Genomic DNA, 16,328 nt, shown 5'->3' on the forward strand with positions numbered 1-16,328 from the left:
GCAGGCAGTGAAATAGTTAAAACACGAAATGTTTCATGAAGCTCAGTGGGAAAAAATGTAACCCCCCCCTCCCTCCATCTCCCCTCCCTCCATCTCCCCTCTGGTGTTATCTAAAGCTTGTCCCTGAGAAGCATTATCACTGGTCACCTAAGCCGTTACATTGTGTCACAATTCCTGCCGTTCGACGCGCGTTGGACATCAATCTTACATGATAATCTGTAACCTCTGTGACTAAATCAATGTGTGCTCCAAGAACAAGGCTATTTATTTGCCCCTGAGTACTATGTTGTCAATCTATTTAAAGCCGAGAGGCAAAATATTTTTTGGGGGGAAATAACAATGGAATTCAAGGCTGTTTCTTCACTCCTTTGCAACCAGTTCTCTTACGAAATGATATGTTTAACCTTCATTAAGATACAGGGGTGGGGCATGTTTACTAAACGGGGCTAAGCAATAAGACACTTGTTGTCCCATTCAACCATTCAGCAGTTTTGAGACCTGCATGATTATTCTTTTTACTCAGATCATGTCCATGTTTTTACCCTCAAGCATGTCCTGCTCTGTATTTAAATAAATATAGTGTAGAAAAAATAAATATGTTTGTCTTAATCTCTGGTTTCAGAGGTTCGCATGGCAACCTCGACACTACACTGGCCTCTGGGGAGAGCTCCACTTTAACCTCTCGGACACTATGGGGCCTATGCAGAGAGCAACGCTTTTTAAAATTGGAGAGAGGAATAAAAAGTAGGTTTAATGGAGAGTTTTATTCTCCATATGCAGAAATGGGCGAAATCCGCTATTTTTTAGCATTACTGCATGTGGAGAATTGCGCGCAGCTGAAAGGGGAAAAAAAAAAAGCATTTTTTTTTTTCCCCTATAGCCGGCGAGCTCCTGCTTCTTGCCAACTTTAGTTGGCGGAGAAAATTGACGAAAATCGCGCCAAAAACAGCCGCAAGATGGCGAGCGCGCCTTTCTGAATTCGGATACTTTTCAGACTGGCGAGATGTAGTTTCTCGCCAGCCGCGCGGCGAGATTTTGAAATAGAAAAAAAAAATGGCGCGTTTTCCCTAGCTCGCCATTTTCAGCTGTTTTTAGCGCGATTTTCTCCGGAAAATGGCGAGATTTCAAATAGCGCTGCTCTCTGCATGAGGCCCTTAATATGTCAAAACGCTGATATCTCTGAACGAAGCATCAGTTTTTAAATATCAAAATAGCTTTGGAAAGAAGAGAAATGCTAAAGTAAGTTAATACAAATACAAAAAATGGCAATCTGTGTGGACTGCTGCTTTAAATCCAGAAGCAAACCATTTACGCCACTTAATGTGGGCCTCCTTAAATATCGCTGCCACTGTGCTATGAATTACTCAGATTAAAAGGTGCAACTGGTAGCCGACCCCAAAAAAATGTTTTCATCACCCTGTAAAGAAGGTGACAATCTGGTTGGCTTCCTTAAACAAATGGAACCGTGCGAAAAGCAAAGAGTTGGCAGCTTTTGTTTCTTTGGAAGCACGGTTTATTTTCCTTTGGGACCTTGTACTCCACCCTTATCTTAACCAGAGAGACAAACAAATTGTTCAAAGTGCAGGTCTCCTCTAGGACAGAGGTACAAAGTACATCTCTACTCACAAGTTCATAACGCAATTCTTGATTTATTGTGACAGCCAAGAAGAACGTTTCAGGTCCCATATGGACCTTTCATCAGGTCCATATGGGACCTGTACGAACTGTACTTTAACCAGAGAACCCCCATATAGTTAAGGTTGAGTCAGTCTCCAAAAATTTTTTTAGCATCCGCCTCTCAAATACTTTAAAATCAACGCTTTTCTATTCAAATACTATTTTGGGGAAGAACCCCCAAATCTCACTAATTTCAGCCCCTACAGGTTGACATCCCAGCCTTACAGTAACTCGTGGGGTTAACAGAACCTTCAGCCTCCCCCCCGCAAAGGAGAACAATGCAGGTCCGTGAGCCTGACAGTACTTTCCTGAAGGAGTTAGAATCTAGATGATGGTGTGCCAAACGGCTGTGACGCCATCGGTGTAGTGGGTAAGGGTGGAGGAGGACCCAGCACTCGGCGGGTAGAGGAGAATAACAAGCGTGACATTTCAGACGGCTGCCTGCACCTTGTGTTTCACTGGCGTGTTGCGATGAGTCACTTGACACTCTCACGCCTGCCCTGATTTGGGGACAGGACTGGAACTTCTGCCCTTAATGTTGTTGACAGTAAATGAGAATTTGGTGTCTCCAATTTCAAAGAAACCCTGGTCTGATAACAGGAACGTTATACACTCCTATGTGCAGTGCTCGAAGTGCGATAATATCAGTACTGCTACTTTAAAAAGAATGCACACAGCCAGAGTACCACTGCTTTTTTTATTTGTTCACCCAGAGTACCGCTGCTCTTTTATTTACACACCCAAATTATCGCTGCTTTTTTATTTACACACCCATAGTACCGCTATTTTATTTACATACCCATAGTACCGCTGCTTTTTTATTTACATACCCATAGTACCGCTGCTATTTTATTTACATACCCATAGTACCGCTGCTTTTTTATTTACACACCCAGAGTACCGCTGCTTTTTTATTTACATACCCATAGTACCGCTGCTTTTTTATTTACATACCCATAGTACCACTGCTTTTTTATTTACACACGCATAGTACTGCTGCTTTTTTATTTACACACCCAGAGTACCACTGCTTTTTTATTTACACACGCATAGTACAGCTGCTTTTTTATTTACACACCCATAGTACCGCTGCTATTTTATTTACATACCCATAGTACCGCTGCTTTTTTATTTACACACCCAGAGTACCTCTGCTTTTTTATTTACACACGCATAGTACCGCTGCTTTTTTTCCCCACCCAATAACTGATACTTTTTTTACCTGTCAAATGTATCATTTTCTTCTTTTTCTTAGGCTGAGTCCCCGCTGGTGCCGGGTGTCCTGCAACTTGCGGGCAGGCGCGCGGGGGGCACAGTAGGACCACTTTTCCCAGGACACTTCGATTAATGTGCTACAAAAAAAAAGGGGCTATTTTTGAGGCAATTCTCATCCTACCTCTCCCATCATACTTTTAGTGTCTCTTCTGCTAACACCTCCTCCTCCTCTATTGATCTCTCTGTGGTGGTACCCCAGGGCTCTGTCTTGGGACCTCTTCTCTTTTCTCTGTACACACTCTCTCTAGGTGACCTAATAACATCTTTTGGGTTTAATTATCACCTCTGTGCCGACGACACACAAATATACTTTTCAACACCTGACCTTACACCTGCTGTACAAACCAAAGTTTCTGAATGTCTCTCTGCTATATCATCCTGGATGGCCCTCCGACGCCTTAAACTCAACATGGCTAAAACAGAGCTCCTCATACTTCCTCCCAAACCTGGCCCTACTACCTCCTTCCACATTACTGTTGGAACTACAATCATTCACCCAGTAGCCCAAGCACGCTGCCTAGGGGTCACATTCGACTCCTCTCTCACATTCGCCCCTCACATTCAAAACATTTCTAAAACTTGTCGCTTTTTCCTCCGCAATATAACTAAGATACGCCCTTTCCTCTGTTGTTCGACTGCTAAAACTCTGACTCAGGCCCTCATTCTCTCCCGTCTTGATTACTGTAACCTCCTGCTGTCCGGCCTTCCTGCCTCTCACCTGTCTCCCCTACAATCTATCCTAAATGCTGCTGCCAGAATCACTCTACTCTTTCCTAGAACTGTCTCAGCATCTCCCCTCATGAAATCCCTCTCTTGGCTTCCGATCAAATCCCGCATCTCACACTCCATTCTTCTCCTCACTTTTAAAGCTTTACATTCTTCTGCCCCTCCTTACATCTCATCCCTAATTTCTCGGTATGCACCATCCAGACTCTTGCGTTCTTCTCAAGGAAGTCTTCTTTCTACCCCCTTTGTATCAAAAGCCCTCTCCCGCCTTAAACCTTTCTCACTTTCTGCCCCACACCTCTGGAATGCCCTTCCCCTCAGTACCCGATTAGCACCCTCTCTATCCACCTTTAAGACCCACCTTAAGACACACTTGCTTAAAGAAGCATATGAATAGCACTGTGGATATTCTAAACACGATACATAATGCTTGGCCCCCTGCAGACGCACTTACCAGAACTCCCTCCTACTGTCTCTGTACGTTCTCCCTACCTACCAATTAGACTGTAAGCTCCTCGGGGCAGGGACTCCTCTTCCGAAATGTTACTTTTATGTCTAAAGCACTTATTCCCATGATCTGTTATTTATATTATCTGTTATTTATTTGATTACCACATGTATTACTACTGTGAAGCGCTATGTACACTAATGGCGCTATATAAATAAAGACACAATACAATACAATACAATACAATTGATTTTAGGGTTACCAGGTGTCCAGTATTGAATCGGACTGTTCTGTATTTGGACACTGTCCAGTAAAAAATTAGAGGTAATACTGGACATGTATAAGTCCGATATCACCTCTCTGGACATTGTGACCTGACCGGCTTGGGGCGCTGCTGATTTGAGAGTAAGTAGGGAGAGAGTAGGGCTATTGCCAGAGGGCTGGGCAGCTTCCTCCATCCTTCCGTGACGCAACATCCAGCGCGAGCCGACGTTACAAAGCCCGGCGTGGGACAGTACAGGAGAGAGGCAGGCAAGCAGCTGGGGAGACGTCGGGCCCGGCGTCAACAAGAGGCCCGACCAGACCCCCTCCCCAGCCACCGGCAGGACAGTGAGGGAGAGAGGCCCAATGTAAGTGTATAAGGATATATATGTGTATACATATGTGTGTATTTGGGGGGAAGTAGTGTTTGTGTGTATTTTGGGGGGGGTGGGGGTCTTTATTGTGTGTGTATTTGAGGGGGATAGAGTGTGTGTGTGTGTATTCGGGGGAGTCATGCTTTGGGGGGGGGGGTAGTGTACTGTATGTATGTATTGTGTATTTGTAAATGACACAGTTTTGCACAGAAAAACATGAAAAAAACTAAATAAAGAGACTTATTATTGTGGGATGCATTTTATTCCCCCACATATTTTGTCGTATGTTAATGCTTATACAGTATATACCTATTAGTGTGTGTACAGTATGTGTTTGTGCCTATACTGTACCTTATGTTTCCACATACCCTTCCTTGTAGATTGTAAGCTCCTAGGGGCAGGGCCTTCCTTAACTACTGCAACACTGTATGTTAATGTGTGTGTTATTTTATTGTCTTTTGTACTCCAACCCTATTGTACTGCACTACGGAATATGTTGGCGCATTATAAATAAATGATGACAATACTATATAAATAATAGCTTATTTGCCTTAGTGATTTATTGTCAATTTCAATAAGTGTTTTTAAAAGGCGAGTCCGTACTAGGGCCAAAGTGATCGAAGGACAGTGACATGTTTAATAGATTTTCGTGTAGCTGGCGTGCACCTTTTTGTACCCCAAAAATAGTGTAAGTATTTTGCCATATTTCTTTTCAACTTTTAAAATTTCCATGGTGAACAATGGAGGGTTTTTGCATTTTCATCTCATGTCTGTTGGTAATAAGACTGTTTGTCAGTCCTCAAAGCAGAGGAGGACTTTCCTGAAAAGCGACCGTTATTGAAAGCTGTCATGTGACCACGCTCTGCCGGAGAGGCCATGGCACTCGGGTACCGCGACCCCTCCAGCACACAAAGGGTTAAAGCAGATGCCTGTTGGTTTTTTTTTTTTTTTTCTAACCCCCTTTTATTTAATAATCAGGATGCAAACAATGGGGCCCCTGAAAATAACGTGTTTGTTCATCAGGGACAACCTGTCACCCAACGATGCCTACCGGTGAGAGCAGCACATTCCTGTCCCCTCCATGGGAGACAAAATGGCGGTTTCAATCGCCAGAGGCACGCGGGCCAATTTAAGAGATTGAGAACCCATGAAGTGACACCACCCGGTACCTTCCCCGGAGTTGAAAATCACATCCAGGGACCCCCTGCTTCCCGTCCTGTAAAGCAAAAGAGGGTCTGCTGTTTTAAGCAGCAGACAAGGATTCTGGGTAAAGTCATGCAATAGAGCACGCCAATACGTTTTGCCTGCTATATACTGACCCTGTTAGTGGGTGTCGGTGCAGATTCTTCTTGATACACTGTACACATTTGTGTTATACACTACAGGGACGGTTTAAGGCACAGTTGTTGAGATCCGTTGGGGCAGGAAACAGCCTGTCAGTCCTGTGTGTTTAACAGTTCTTAGTACTGAGTTAATTGATCCAAACTCTCGGATTCAGACATGCTTAAACCTGCTTTACAGACCCACCCCTCCCTTCCTATTAAAGAAGTCACAGCTTCGGGGGGGAAAATACACTTCCAGAGGTCGATGTACGATGCTGGTATTGGGAGTATGGAGTAACACAACTTATTTTTTTTTTTTTTTACATTTATAATCCAAAAGTACCACTCCTTTTTTTATTTAATATCCCCATTTTTTTAAGGGTATTTTTTTTTTTTAAATCGCTCTCCTTTGAGCATACATTTTAAATAAACCTTTCAATCTGTGCTCTGATCTTTGCCTTGATGTTTAACAATGGTAGAATATTTTTTTTTTAATGTGCATTTTAACGTAAAAAGCGTAAACATTTTTTTTTTTTTTTGCAGCAACCTCAAAGTGTACGGCTGAGTCCCCGGTGGCTACGGCTGCACGTGCGTCAGAGCGCCTGGTAAAAGCCGCGGTCTAGGGGTAGCGATGGGAGGCTTGGGGTGGGGGGAGGGGTCGGGTGCGGCCATGATGGACGGACAGGGGACGCGGACATGACGGTCTAAACTATCTGCACAACCCTTCTTTGCTACTAGTCAACCATGTGACCGCGTCGCCGCACGGGAAGACAATATCCTTGTCTTCCCTTCCAGCGGTCGCATCATCGCGCTTTGCACGCCCATGCACACACGGTGACTGGGTGTGGTCTCAGCGACTAAAGACACTAACTCTCTAAACCAGCGGTGCACAAACTGGGAGGGGGGCGCGGTGGTTGCAGATGCCCCGCGCTCTTCCCCACGGCATTTAAATGAAATGCCGGGGGACCGCGTGAGGCCTCAGCAACCTATTACTTACCGAGATTCAGGCGGCTGCAGACGCGCTGCCATGGCAACGCAGCGCCAACTGATGCCGCGGTGCGACGTGACGTCACATGACCCTGCGGCGTCATATGACGCAGGGAACGGAGGTAAGGGGGGCGCGAGCACCGAGTTTGAATCTGGGGGACCTGGTTCAATTCCCAGTGTCAGCTCCTTGTGACCATGCACAACTCACTTGTGCCTCAGGCACTAAAAGCATAAAGATTGTAAGCTCTGCGGGGCAGGGACTGTGTCTGTAATACCTCTATGTGCTGCGTACCACGCACTATACTGTAATTGTGACGCGCTTTCCGTCCCATCGGGAGAAAAGAGCTATATGAAACAAAGTTATTATTACTTCTGTTTATCTGTTTGACTAATGATGACTTCATAATGACTTTGAAAACAGAAAAAAACAACGATAGCAATTTACTTGTGGCTTTGAGTACTGACATGTAGTCTTATAACCAAACGACATTGGCTATAGATTGTAAAACCCTCTAAGGCATTTGCATAGAAGTGTTAAATGTATATATTTTTAAAACGTATACTTGTCTGATTGTTTTATCAATCAGCTCCATTTCACCTATTAAACATGTCACTGCATGTGATACGCTGTCATACTAGCAGGAACTGACCCTTTACATTCCTCCTTTCTTCCCCCTTTTCACAGGAATAATCTGAAAAATCTTTTTTTGTGTGTGCGTGGGCCTCTTAAAGATGGCCGATAGTAATAAATCACTGCAACGTTGAGATCACTGCAGCATTCCTACTTCTGGTACCATATCCCAATGATTGTTGAAGGCATCAGCAGTGCATCTGCCATTCAAGGGAATATTTAGCACCTAGAGCAGGGGAGACCGAACTCCACTTTTCAAGGGCCACCAACAGGTCAGATTTTTAAGGATATCCCTGCTTCAGCACAGGTGGCTCAGTCAAAATGACTCTTGAGTGGCTCTTGAAGACAGGAGTTGGCCGCCCCTGAACTAGGGCATTGGCGACCCGCGGGGGCACCACCTGTGGCTCCCAACCGCTGCGGGAGGGGGGACATTGCTGCTGAGGATCAGAGCTTCTCCCCACTCCCTCCAGTCAGCTGTTTTATGACAGCGCTGTCATGTACAGTGTCCCTGTCCTCTCCTGCACTCAAGACAAGTTCCGAGGTTAAAAAGAGGAGCGGAGTAGTATAAGGCCGTGTCCAGGGTGAAGCGGAGCGCACGTGCGCGCTCGTGCTTGGCACGATCAAACACATTGCGACAATGTTTTTGACCAGCCGCTTGCCGAGACAATTTTTTTTAAATTTGTCGCGCTTGCCCTGGTCACATGCGCGGTTCAGCCAATGAGGGCGAACCTCTCAAGTGACGTCACGGGCACGCCTCCCTCCACTCCCACGCGCGGAACTAGCTGGCCAGGAATCGCCCGGGCAACGTGAGCACCTGACGTCACGGCACTCGAACGTGCTCTCATCCTGGACGAGGCTTTAATGAGCACACAAGCATCAAGCAGCTGACGCGAGGGAGCAGAGGCGATCCTATCCATGGCCACTCTCCATGTGCACTTTGCCTGAAGCGGGGGAACACCTTGGGGTTCCTCCGTATCCCCTGATCCAACACGGCTTCCTAAAAATAACCAAAAAAAACATGTCACCAGTGCAAAGCTTTCTAATGAGCCCTGATCCGGTGGCCAAAGTCCCACATCACTCAGGAACCGCGGGAGTCCCCAAATGTCAGGGGATCATGGATGAGAAAAACCAAAACCTGAAACAAAATGGCAAGCAGCAGATGTTTTAGGCTCCTTTACCATTCCTCTTAAAGTTCCCTTTTATTTTCTCTGCTGACGCTTATTAAAGCACCTGTCAGGCCCAAGAATATAAAAAAAACTACATCTGTTTTATGTGAGGAAGAGCGTGAAACTACTTTAAAGATACTAATGAAGCAGCATTTCACAATTGAGTCCCCACCCCATACTATAATATAGAGCAATAATAAGTGTTATTACCTTCTTCCCACTGTTTAGAAGACAAAGACCTAAAATTGCTAAAAGGGGTTGGGGGGTGGGGGAGGGTAGGATAGTTATGGGGAGCAGGGGGGAGTAGTGGGAGCTGCCATCTTATGTGTGACCCCCAATGTTTTGCAATCAATGGTTTTATTTCAAATGTAATACATAAAAGTCATAATGCGATCGTACTCGGGGTGCAAAGTTACACTACATTGACAAACATAAAATATCGCTAATATTTATCTACTGACCTACAGTTCCATTTCATTGTTGGAGAATGGGAATTTATTTCATTTGTTTTTTTAAATAGCCGTGATAGTCCAGTTGTGATAGTGCAGACTAAATGAATTCTTCAGTATTAGGTGATACCTTTTTTATTTGGACTAACAATTTATGTCATTGGGTAAGCTTTCGAGAGTTCTCTTCCTTAGGTCGGCAATACTGATCAACAGAGGAATATGGCTAAAACTGTGTAAGGGAGAGCAAAAAAAACGTGTGTGTATATGTGAAATATATATGATAAGAAAAGACAAAAGAGCAAAATATATGAAACAATAATGGATAATAGCATGGGCTGAAATTCGCTAGCTAACTAATCACAAAATGGGTTAGCAGTGTGTGTGTGTGTGTGTGTGTGTGTGTGTGTGTGTGTGTGTGTGTGTGTGTGTGTGTGTGTGTGTGTGTGTGTGTGTGTGTGTGTGTGTGTGTGTGTGTGTGTGTGTGTGTGTGTGTGTGTGTGTGTGTGTGTGTGTGTGTGTGTGTGTATATATATCCCCCCCCCCCCCCCAAAAAAAATTTTTATAAAATAATAACTAGGCCAGTGCTGGGTGTACAGACAGTAATCCTGATTCTTCCTGTGACACCCACGGCACTCCCTATCCACGTGTCTAAAAATATCCTCTGACGTCCCTCTGCTAAGGCGAGCGCTTTAATAAAAGAAAGCACATCATGTGACCTTTCCCGCCTCCTCATTCGCTGAGCCTCTTCCAGTGCCTGAGAGGTTAATCCATGACATCAACCCACACTGCCTCGCACGGCGTCGAGCCCGCCCCTATGCAAACGAGAGAATGCCCGAACGTCATCTCGGACCAATCAGTGGGCGGCTAAGTGACGGCATAGGGATGGAAAGTGTATATAAGGGAGAGCGGGCGGCGGCGTCGCTCAGTGATCACAGAGCTCAGGAAAGTGAAGGCAGTGGAATAAAGAAGAAAAACGAGAAACAAAGACTGTGCTGAGAAGGCAGGAACTGAGCCTTCATCGCCGTTGAAAGGACCGTTTCTTTTTAAAGAACCTACATATTTGGGAATTCTGCAAATTGACTGGCAATCCACATGGGAAAATCCAACTCCTCTCCATAGAGGTGAAAACAAAGACAGCAACACGAACTTGTCAATAAAAGGGCGAAGAGAGAGAACGAGTACAGAGGGCAGCTGCCTGACCAGCTTCATTATCCTACACGACTGGGCTTTTAGGGTGGTTTCTGCGCTAGAAGTGGGATTCCCCATGGGGAAACCCCACTAAGAAGGTCAGAGGTGGAAACAAAGACTTCTGGCTGGCTGGATCCTGGAAAAAGATAAAGACATCTGGGCTCAGAAAGAAAACAAAGGACACAACATCCATTAACAGTATTTTTTTTGTGGCTTTCTGTGGGACAAAACCCCACTGACGAGGAGACTTTGAAAGGACTTCGCAACAAGGTACCATAGTGGGGGAAGGGAGAGAAGGGCTGTTGATCCCCACTATTTGATTTGAAGCTATACTTTCCCACTGCAAAGCCTGCATCTGGACTTGCTTTTAATTTAAGGGAAGGGAGGTCTATTATTATACATGGATATATAGGTGGGGGCTTATTTCTTTGCCCCCTCCCACCCAGTTCTACTCAGCTCTGTCCTAGGGAATGATGGAAACACCCTTCTACCATGATGATGTGTTGAATCTGCACCTAGCTTCCAGCTCCTACCCTTCTACCTTTGGCACCATGATGAAGAAAGACATGAACCTCAACCTGAGTGACCAGGTGGTGGTCAATTTAAAGCCCCATCTGGGAGATGGGGACGGGCTGCTCACCTCCCCTGATATGAGACTACTGAAGCTGGCTTCTCCAGACCTGGAGAGGCTCATCATCCAGTCTAATGGCATGGTCACCACTACTCCTACCACCAGCCAGTTCCTATACCCTAAGGTGGCAAGTGAGGAGCAGGAATTTGCAGAGGGATTCGTGAAGGCATTGGAGGACCTCCATAAGCAAAATCAGCTAGGGGTGCAAGCAGGTGGAGTGGAGCCAAGCTCTTTGCCTGCTGCAGTTATTCTCCAGCCTTCTCCACCCTCTGATGCCCTTATTTATGCCAATCTCAGCAGCTACCCCAGTGGGCCTATGGGAACCACTGTCAACTACAGCACAGACTCCATGCCCTACCCAGGTCCACCATCCAGCATGGGACAGCAGCAGCCTCAACCACCACCTTCCAGGCTGCAGGCTCTGAAGGATGAGCCACAGATAGTGCCAGAAGTGGCCAGTTTTGGGGATAGTCCTCCACTCTCACCCATTGATATGGACACACAGGAGAGGATCAAGGCAGAGAGGAAGAGGCTGAGGAACAGGATAGCGGCCTCAAAGTGCAGAAAGAGGAAGCTGGAGAGGATCTCCCGACTAGAGGAGAAGGTGAAGAACCTCAAGACCCAGAACACAGAGCTGGCATCCACTGCCAACCTGTTGAGGGAACAGGTGGCCCAACTCAAGCAGAAAGTCATGAGTCATGTCAACAGTGGCTGCCAACTTCTGCCCCACCAAGTTCAAGCCTACTGAGCAATGGGCTAAGACACCTCTCTTATCCAAACATAATCCTCCTCTTTAAACCCGCTGGACTACCTCATTCCTAAGGGGTTTATGGGTGTGAAGCTCACTCACCAAGACTGTGTTGAGGTTGGGATTTTTGTGTTCTTGGGATTCGCAATCCTAATGACTGAAGACTGTGGCGTGCGTGGCCTGTGAGTTCGGAAATACTCAACCCACCACCATCACTACTGGCAACAGCCAAGCTATCCGGCAGGCCCTCTGTATGTTTCTAGAAAATGACTAATTCTGTTAAGTTCAAACAGCCAATGAGATGTGTATGAGCATGGTGGTTGGGAACCCAACAATGTTGAAGAGGGGTTCTGATAAAGATTTAAGTCAAACTCGGAGACAGGACTCTTAAGATAATGATGTTGCTTCAAAGCGTTCTCTTCCTGGACTTTAAGTTACGTGGACATGTACAGACTGAAATTGACACTCACTATACTGTTCTCTTTTTACCATTAAACCATTTGCTGCAAGAGGGGCATTGTTGCGGGGCCTTGTGGCAAAGAAGGGGCCGGGGCAACACTTTACAGATTTGCCTTTAAAACAAAAAATACAGAATGCTGCTGTACATTAAAAAGGTCCCTTGCTCCCACCCAAACCCTACCACTGTTTAACTGCAGAAGGTCCTAGTAATGGTCTTATCAATTACATTTTTAGTCTTGGGCAATGCAAACACTTTTTTTTAACTTGCTGTAAACTTCTATATTTGCAACTCGTTCAAGACAAACTTGGTTGGAATTAATGCCAAGTGCGATCAGTCTAGATTATATACTGCCTTAAATGTTTACAAGATCTCTAGAGCAGGGGGGGGGGGTATTTCCTCCTGAGATTTATAACCCCTTTGTTGCTCGACTGATTCATCTTTGCATTGCAGGCTGCTCCAGCACCATAGGGGTTAAGCTATCATGTACAGTTTATTGCAGGTCTGCAGGTCTGTAATATGTAAAATAATGTAAATGTGATCTTTTACAGAACTCCCTTTTTGTTTGAAGTGTTGGATTTGTTATATTTATGTTATACTGGGAACAATGTTTTTATGGTTTATTTTTTATTTTTTTTACTACACATTCCAGTATATACAGTACTACAGTGCTTATGTATAATAAAGTATTGTTTAAATGGATAGGTTATCTTTGTGTTATTGCGATCGTGCACGTCAGCATTTTGATCAGAAGTGGCCATGGAGTAGTCATTAACACATTTGTGAGATTAGGTTACAGGTTTGAATGGGGATTTCTTAATTCACTGACCAAGCTAAATATCTCTTATCTGTGTGCATGGTTGCGTAGTCTATGTATGTGCGTGGTGTTTGTGTTTAGTGGTTTGTGTATATTGTCTATGTGTAGGTATATACATATAGTTTTCTCTGTATATAGTTTTAGGTGGCATATCTGTGTTAGCCACGTATACACATGAAAGAGATAATTAACCAAGGCCAAGACATGGCAAGTAAGGGCACATTTACTCCGTTTATTTACAAATGTCATATATCCCATTAAATGGTAGGTCTCAACTGAATATGGTGAGGTGATTAACAAGCTGTTAACAATGCCCACTTGATACATTACCTGTCCGTTACCCCTCCTGTATCTCAAATAGGCAGGCGATAATCTCTACCTACCAGGTCTTTAATTCTGTGCTTCCTGATGTTCGTGTGTCCCATCAGCCTGTCATTTTTTTTTTTGGTACTGTATTTGCACCCACAAATATCCTAGGTCATCTAAGAATGTAAATGACATACCTAATGTTTTCTGCACAAATGATTAAAAAAAATTACTATAACAATCTAGATAGAAACTATTCGTCTATGTATACATCTAAATGTGGATATTTCTTTGCTAGGAGTTAAACAAGGCAGTGCTATAAAGGGGTGCTATTTATGATGACCTGGGTGTTTTCTTTTGCAGCTGGTAGACTTGAGAAAATAAGTGCGATGGTGCTAAGTGGGGGTGCAGAGTAGCTCTACTTAATAATGTAGAGACCGTTGGTTTTTATGTGCGCACAGTTCCTTTTTCTTTTAAGAGAAAAGAGGATTTATTTTTGGTTCCTGTTTTTATAGCATAATAAGTAACAGCAAGCTTCGCCCAACTGTGTTTTTTTTTTTTTTTTTTTTAAATAGAAGTCTCTCTTTGGGGGTGAGAGAGTGTATAACCTGAACCATGGGGGTCCCTCGGAGCTGACCCACTGTCCTGTGACCTCCTAGGACCCCACAGTTCCTGAGATGTATCTCGTTTTGTCAATACTTGCTCTGTATACACAATATTGCAACCGAGGTCAGCCTCACTTCAGCAGCCAATGTAAAAGCTGCAGCATCATCGGGGAATGTGACCTGTGCGATGACGTAATGAAATCCAGTGGGGACCACGCAGCCATATTTGACTTTTTATTTTGTGTAAAACTAGCGCGCACATTTGCAAATATCTCTGAAATCGGAGCATCCCTAAAGGTGAAGGAAACGCAGATCATTTGGGTAATAAAGACTGTCAGTCCTCAAAGTCCCGGGTAAATTATTGTTTTTTTGTTATTTGCTTGCACAAAAATGATTAGGCCGGCATTAGTCAAACAAATAAACACCAATAGCTGATATGATTTGAATTCCGTGTTCCTGGAGAAACTAAAAACATTCATTTTTCTCAAGGTACAAATAAATCTGTTACTTTAAGGGGGTTTGAATCTTTCTAAAGAAGTGATGTCATTTATTTGTTTGACCATTCAAGCTGCAGAGGAGGATTCTGGGTAAAGTCAAGCAATTGAGTGCACGTAGCCCCAAAGTCATCAAAGTGCATGTGCTGTACCGCGTCCGAATTGGCGACTCAGGCGTTTTATGGCAAACCATGATTTGATGACTCCGGAGCTTATATTGAGCAACTTTAGTTCACCGTAGGCCTCTAAATAACCCCCATACATTTCTTACATTGTGGCCACTCTGCTCAGCTGCTATTTGTTTCCTTCGATTGTGACAGTGCACGTTCCCAGCCAATCCGTAATGAGAATATTGTGTATTTTGATTGGCTGGATGCCATGGACGTTGCAGGTGGCCATTTTCTCCTCCCATTCATGCTGCAAGAAGGAAAAAGGAAGGCGCGAACTGCAAGTGGGGGCTTTCCCAGTGTCAGACAGAAGAGAAGGGGGGTGGGACGGTGACACACATTAAAACGGTTTCCCGTCAGACGGCAAAGGGGTTAAATTGCACTAAAGTATTAAAACACCAGATAAGTATATTTCAGTCTGGTTCATAAATAGAGCAGTTCAGAGATTAATGGAGACACTGCGATAACACACAGCATCTGTGTGAGATCACAGGCATCTCAGGAGTGCCACGATAAATACACCATTTATCAAAATCTCGTGGCTGCAAAACTAGAAGAGATTTGATGCAAAATGAACTGCACCATGATTATCAAAATAAGAAACTCCTACAGGTTTTAATGGGGCTGTTAAGCCTTGGTAAATTTGGAGCATTTTTATTGCACCAGTTTTGCACCTGCGAGACATACTCTTAAAACCCTCCCTCCCCCCGCTCCTCCTAGTGTCCGCTCAGAGCTACACCAGGGGTTGCTAAATCTCAAGCACAGCTGCTTATCTCAGCCGTTATCACTGGCACCTTTTCAATTCACTATGAACCCGCCTTCCACTTTTGAGCCTCACGAAGCTCAGGGTTTCACCAACATTGTCAAAGTGGCTCTATGGTATCCTGAGTGAGTGAGACACTTCACGGCTATTGTTTTAAAGCCAATAGTCTGAGTATGATGGTAGTGAGTACCACACTTCTCTCTTTAACCCATAAATATTGTCAAAATGCTACTAGAAAATGAAGTGCATCTACATGTATGTGCATTTATATATACACATACATATATGTGCATATCTGTTAACGTGTGATGAGTACCACACCTTTTTATTTTATTTCTAAGAGTATCGCTGCTTATTTACGAGCGTACAATTTCACTTGCTTTAAAAAGAGTTATTTTAGAACACTCATCCCTTTCCTATTTTACTATGTTGCTTAAATCTGTGAAAAATAAGGAGCTTAATGTAGGCCTTTAAATCAGACTCCTGACCACGACTTTTTTAGTTTTACTGATTTACATATACTTGCATAATACCTCCGGGTATAGAGTGATGTTTAAAGAACTTTCGAGGCTCAAGTGTCCTGTGCTTTACAATCTTATTTTTGTTGTACAAGTTTACAAGGAGCCGACACTAAGATTCAAACTGGCTTCATCCACTTGAAAGGCAGCGACGTTACAGACTACACCGTTCTTCATTGATTCGCAGGAGAGCCCTTTAGAAAATCCTGAGGAAAATGGATTGGTTGAGCCTTTGGCTAAGGTGCAGTGTTGTCTGGATGGTCACATGACTGCACTGCCCATGAGGTCACAGCTGTTGTGAGGTCAGAGCAGAAGAGA

The 16,328-nt window shown here is 44.3% G+C and overlaps 1 protein-coding gene across 1 annotated transcript; it reads left to right on the plus strand.

Annotated features, from left to right (window-relative positions):
- Nucleotides 1-10,222: 10,222 nt before the first annotated feature.
- On the plus strand, nucleotides 10,223-13,042 carry JUND (JunD proto-oncogene, AP-1 transcription factor subunit). Its single transcript, XM_075611041.1, has one exon. The coding sequence runs from the start codon at nucleotides 10,975-10,977 to the stop codon at nucleotides 11,881-11,883; it is 909 nt and encodes a 302-aa protein (XP_075467156.1). The 5' UTR covers nucleotides 10,223-10,974; the 3' UTR covers nucleotides 11,884-13,042.
- Nucleotides 13,043-16,328: the final 3,286 nt, after the last annotated feature.

Source organism: Ascaphus truei, chromosome 8 (genome assembly GCF_040206685.1).
Source record: "Ascaphus truei isolate aAscTru1 chromosome 8, aAscTru1.hap1, whole genome shotgun sequence".
Lineage (NCBI taxonomy): Eukaryota > Metazoa > Chordata > Amphibia > Anura > Ascaphidae > Ascaphus > Ascaphus truei.

Coding starts and splice junctions, on each gene's coding strand:
- JUND (XM_075611041.1), top strand. CDS start 10,975: ATGATGGAAACACCCTTCTACCATGATGATGTGTTGAATCTGCACCTA.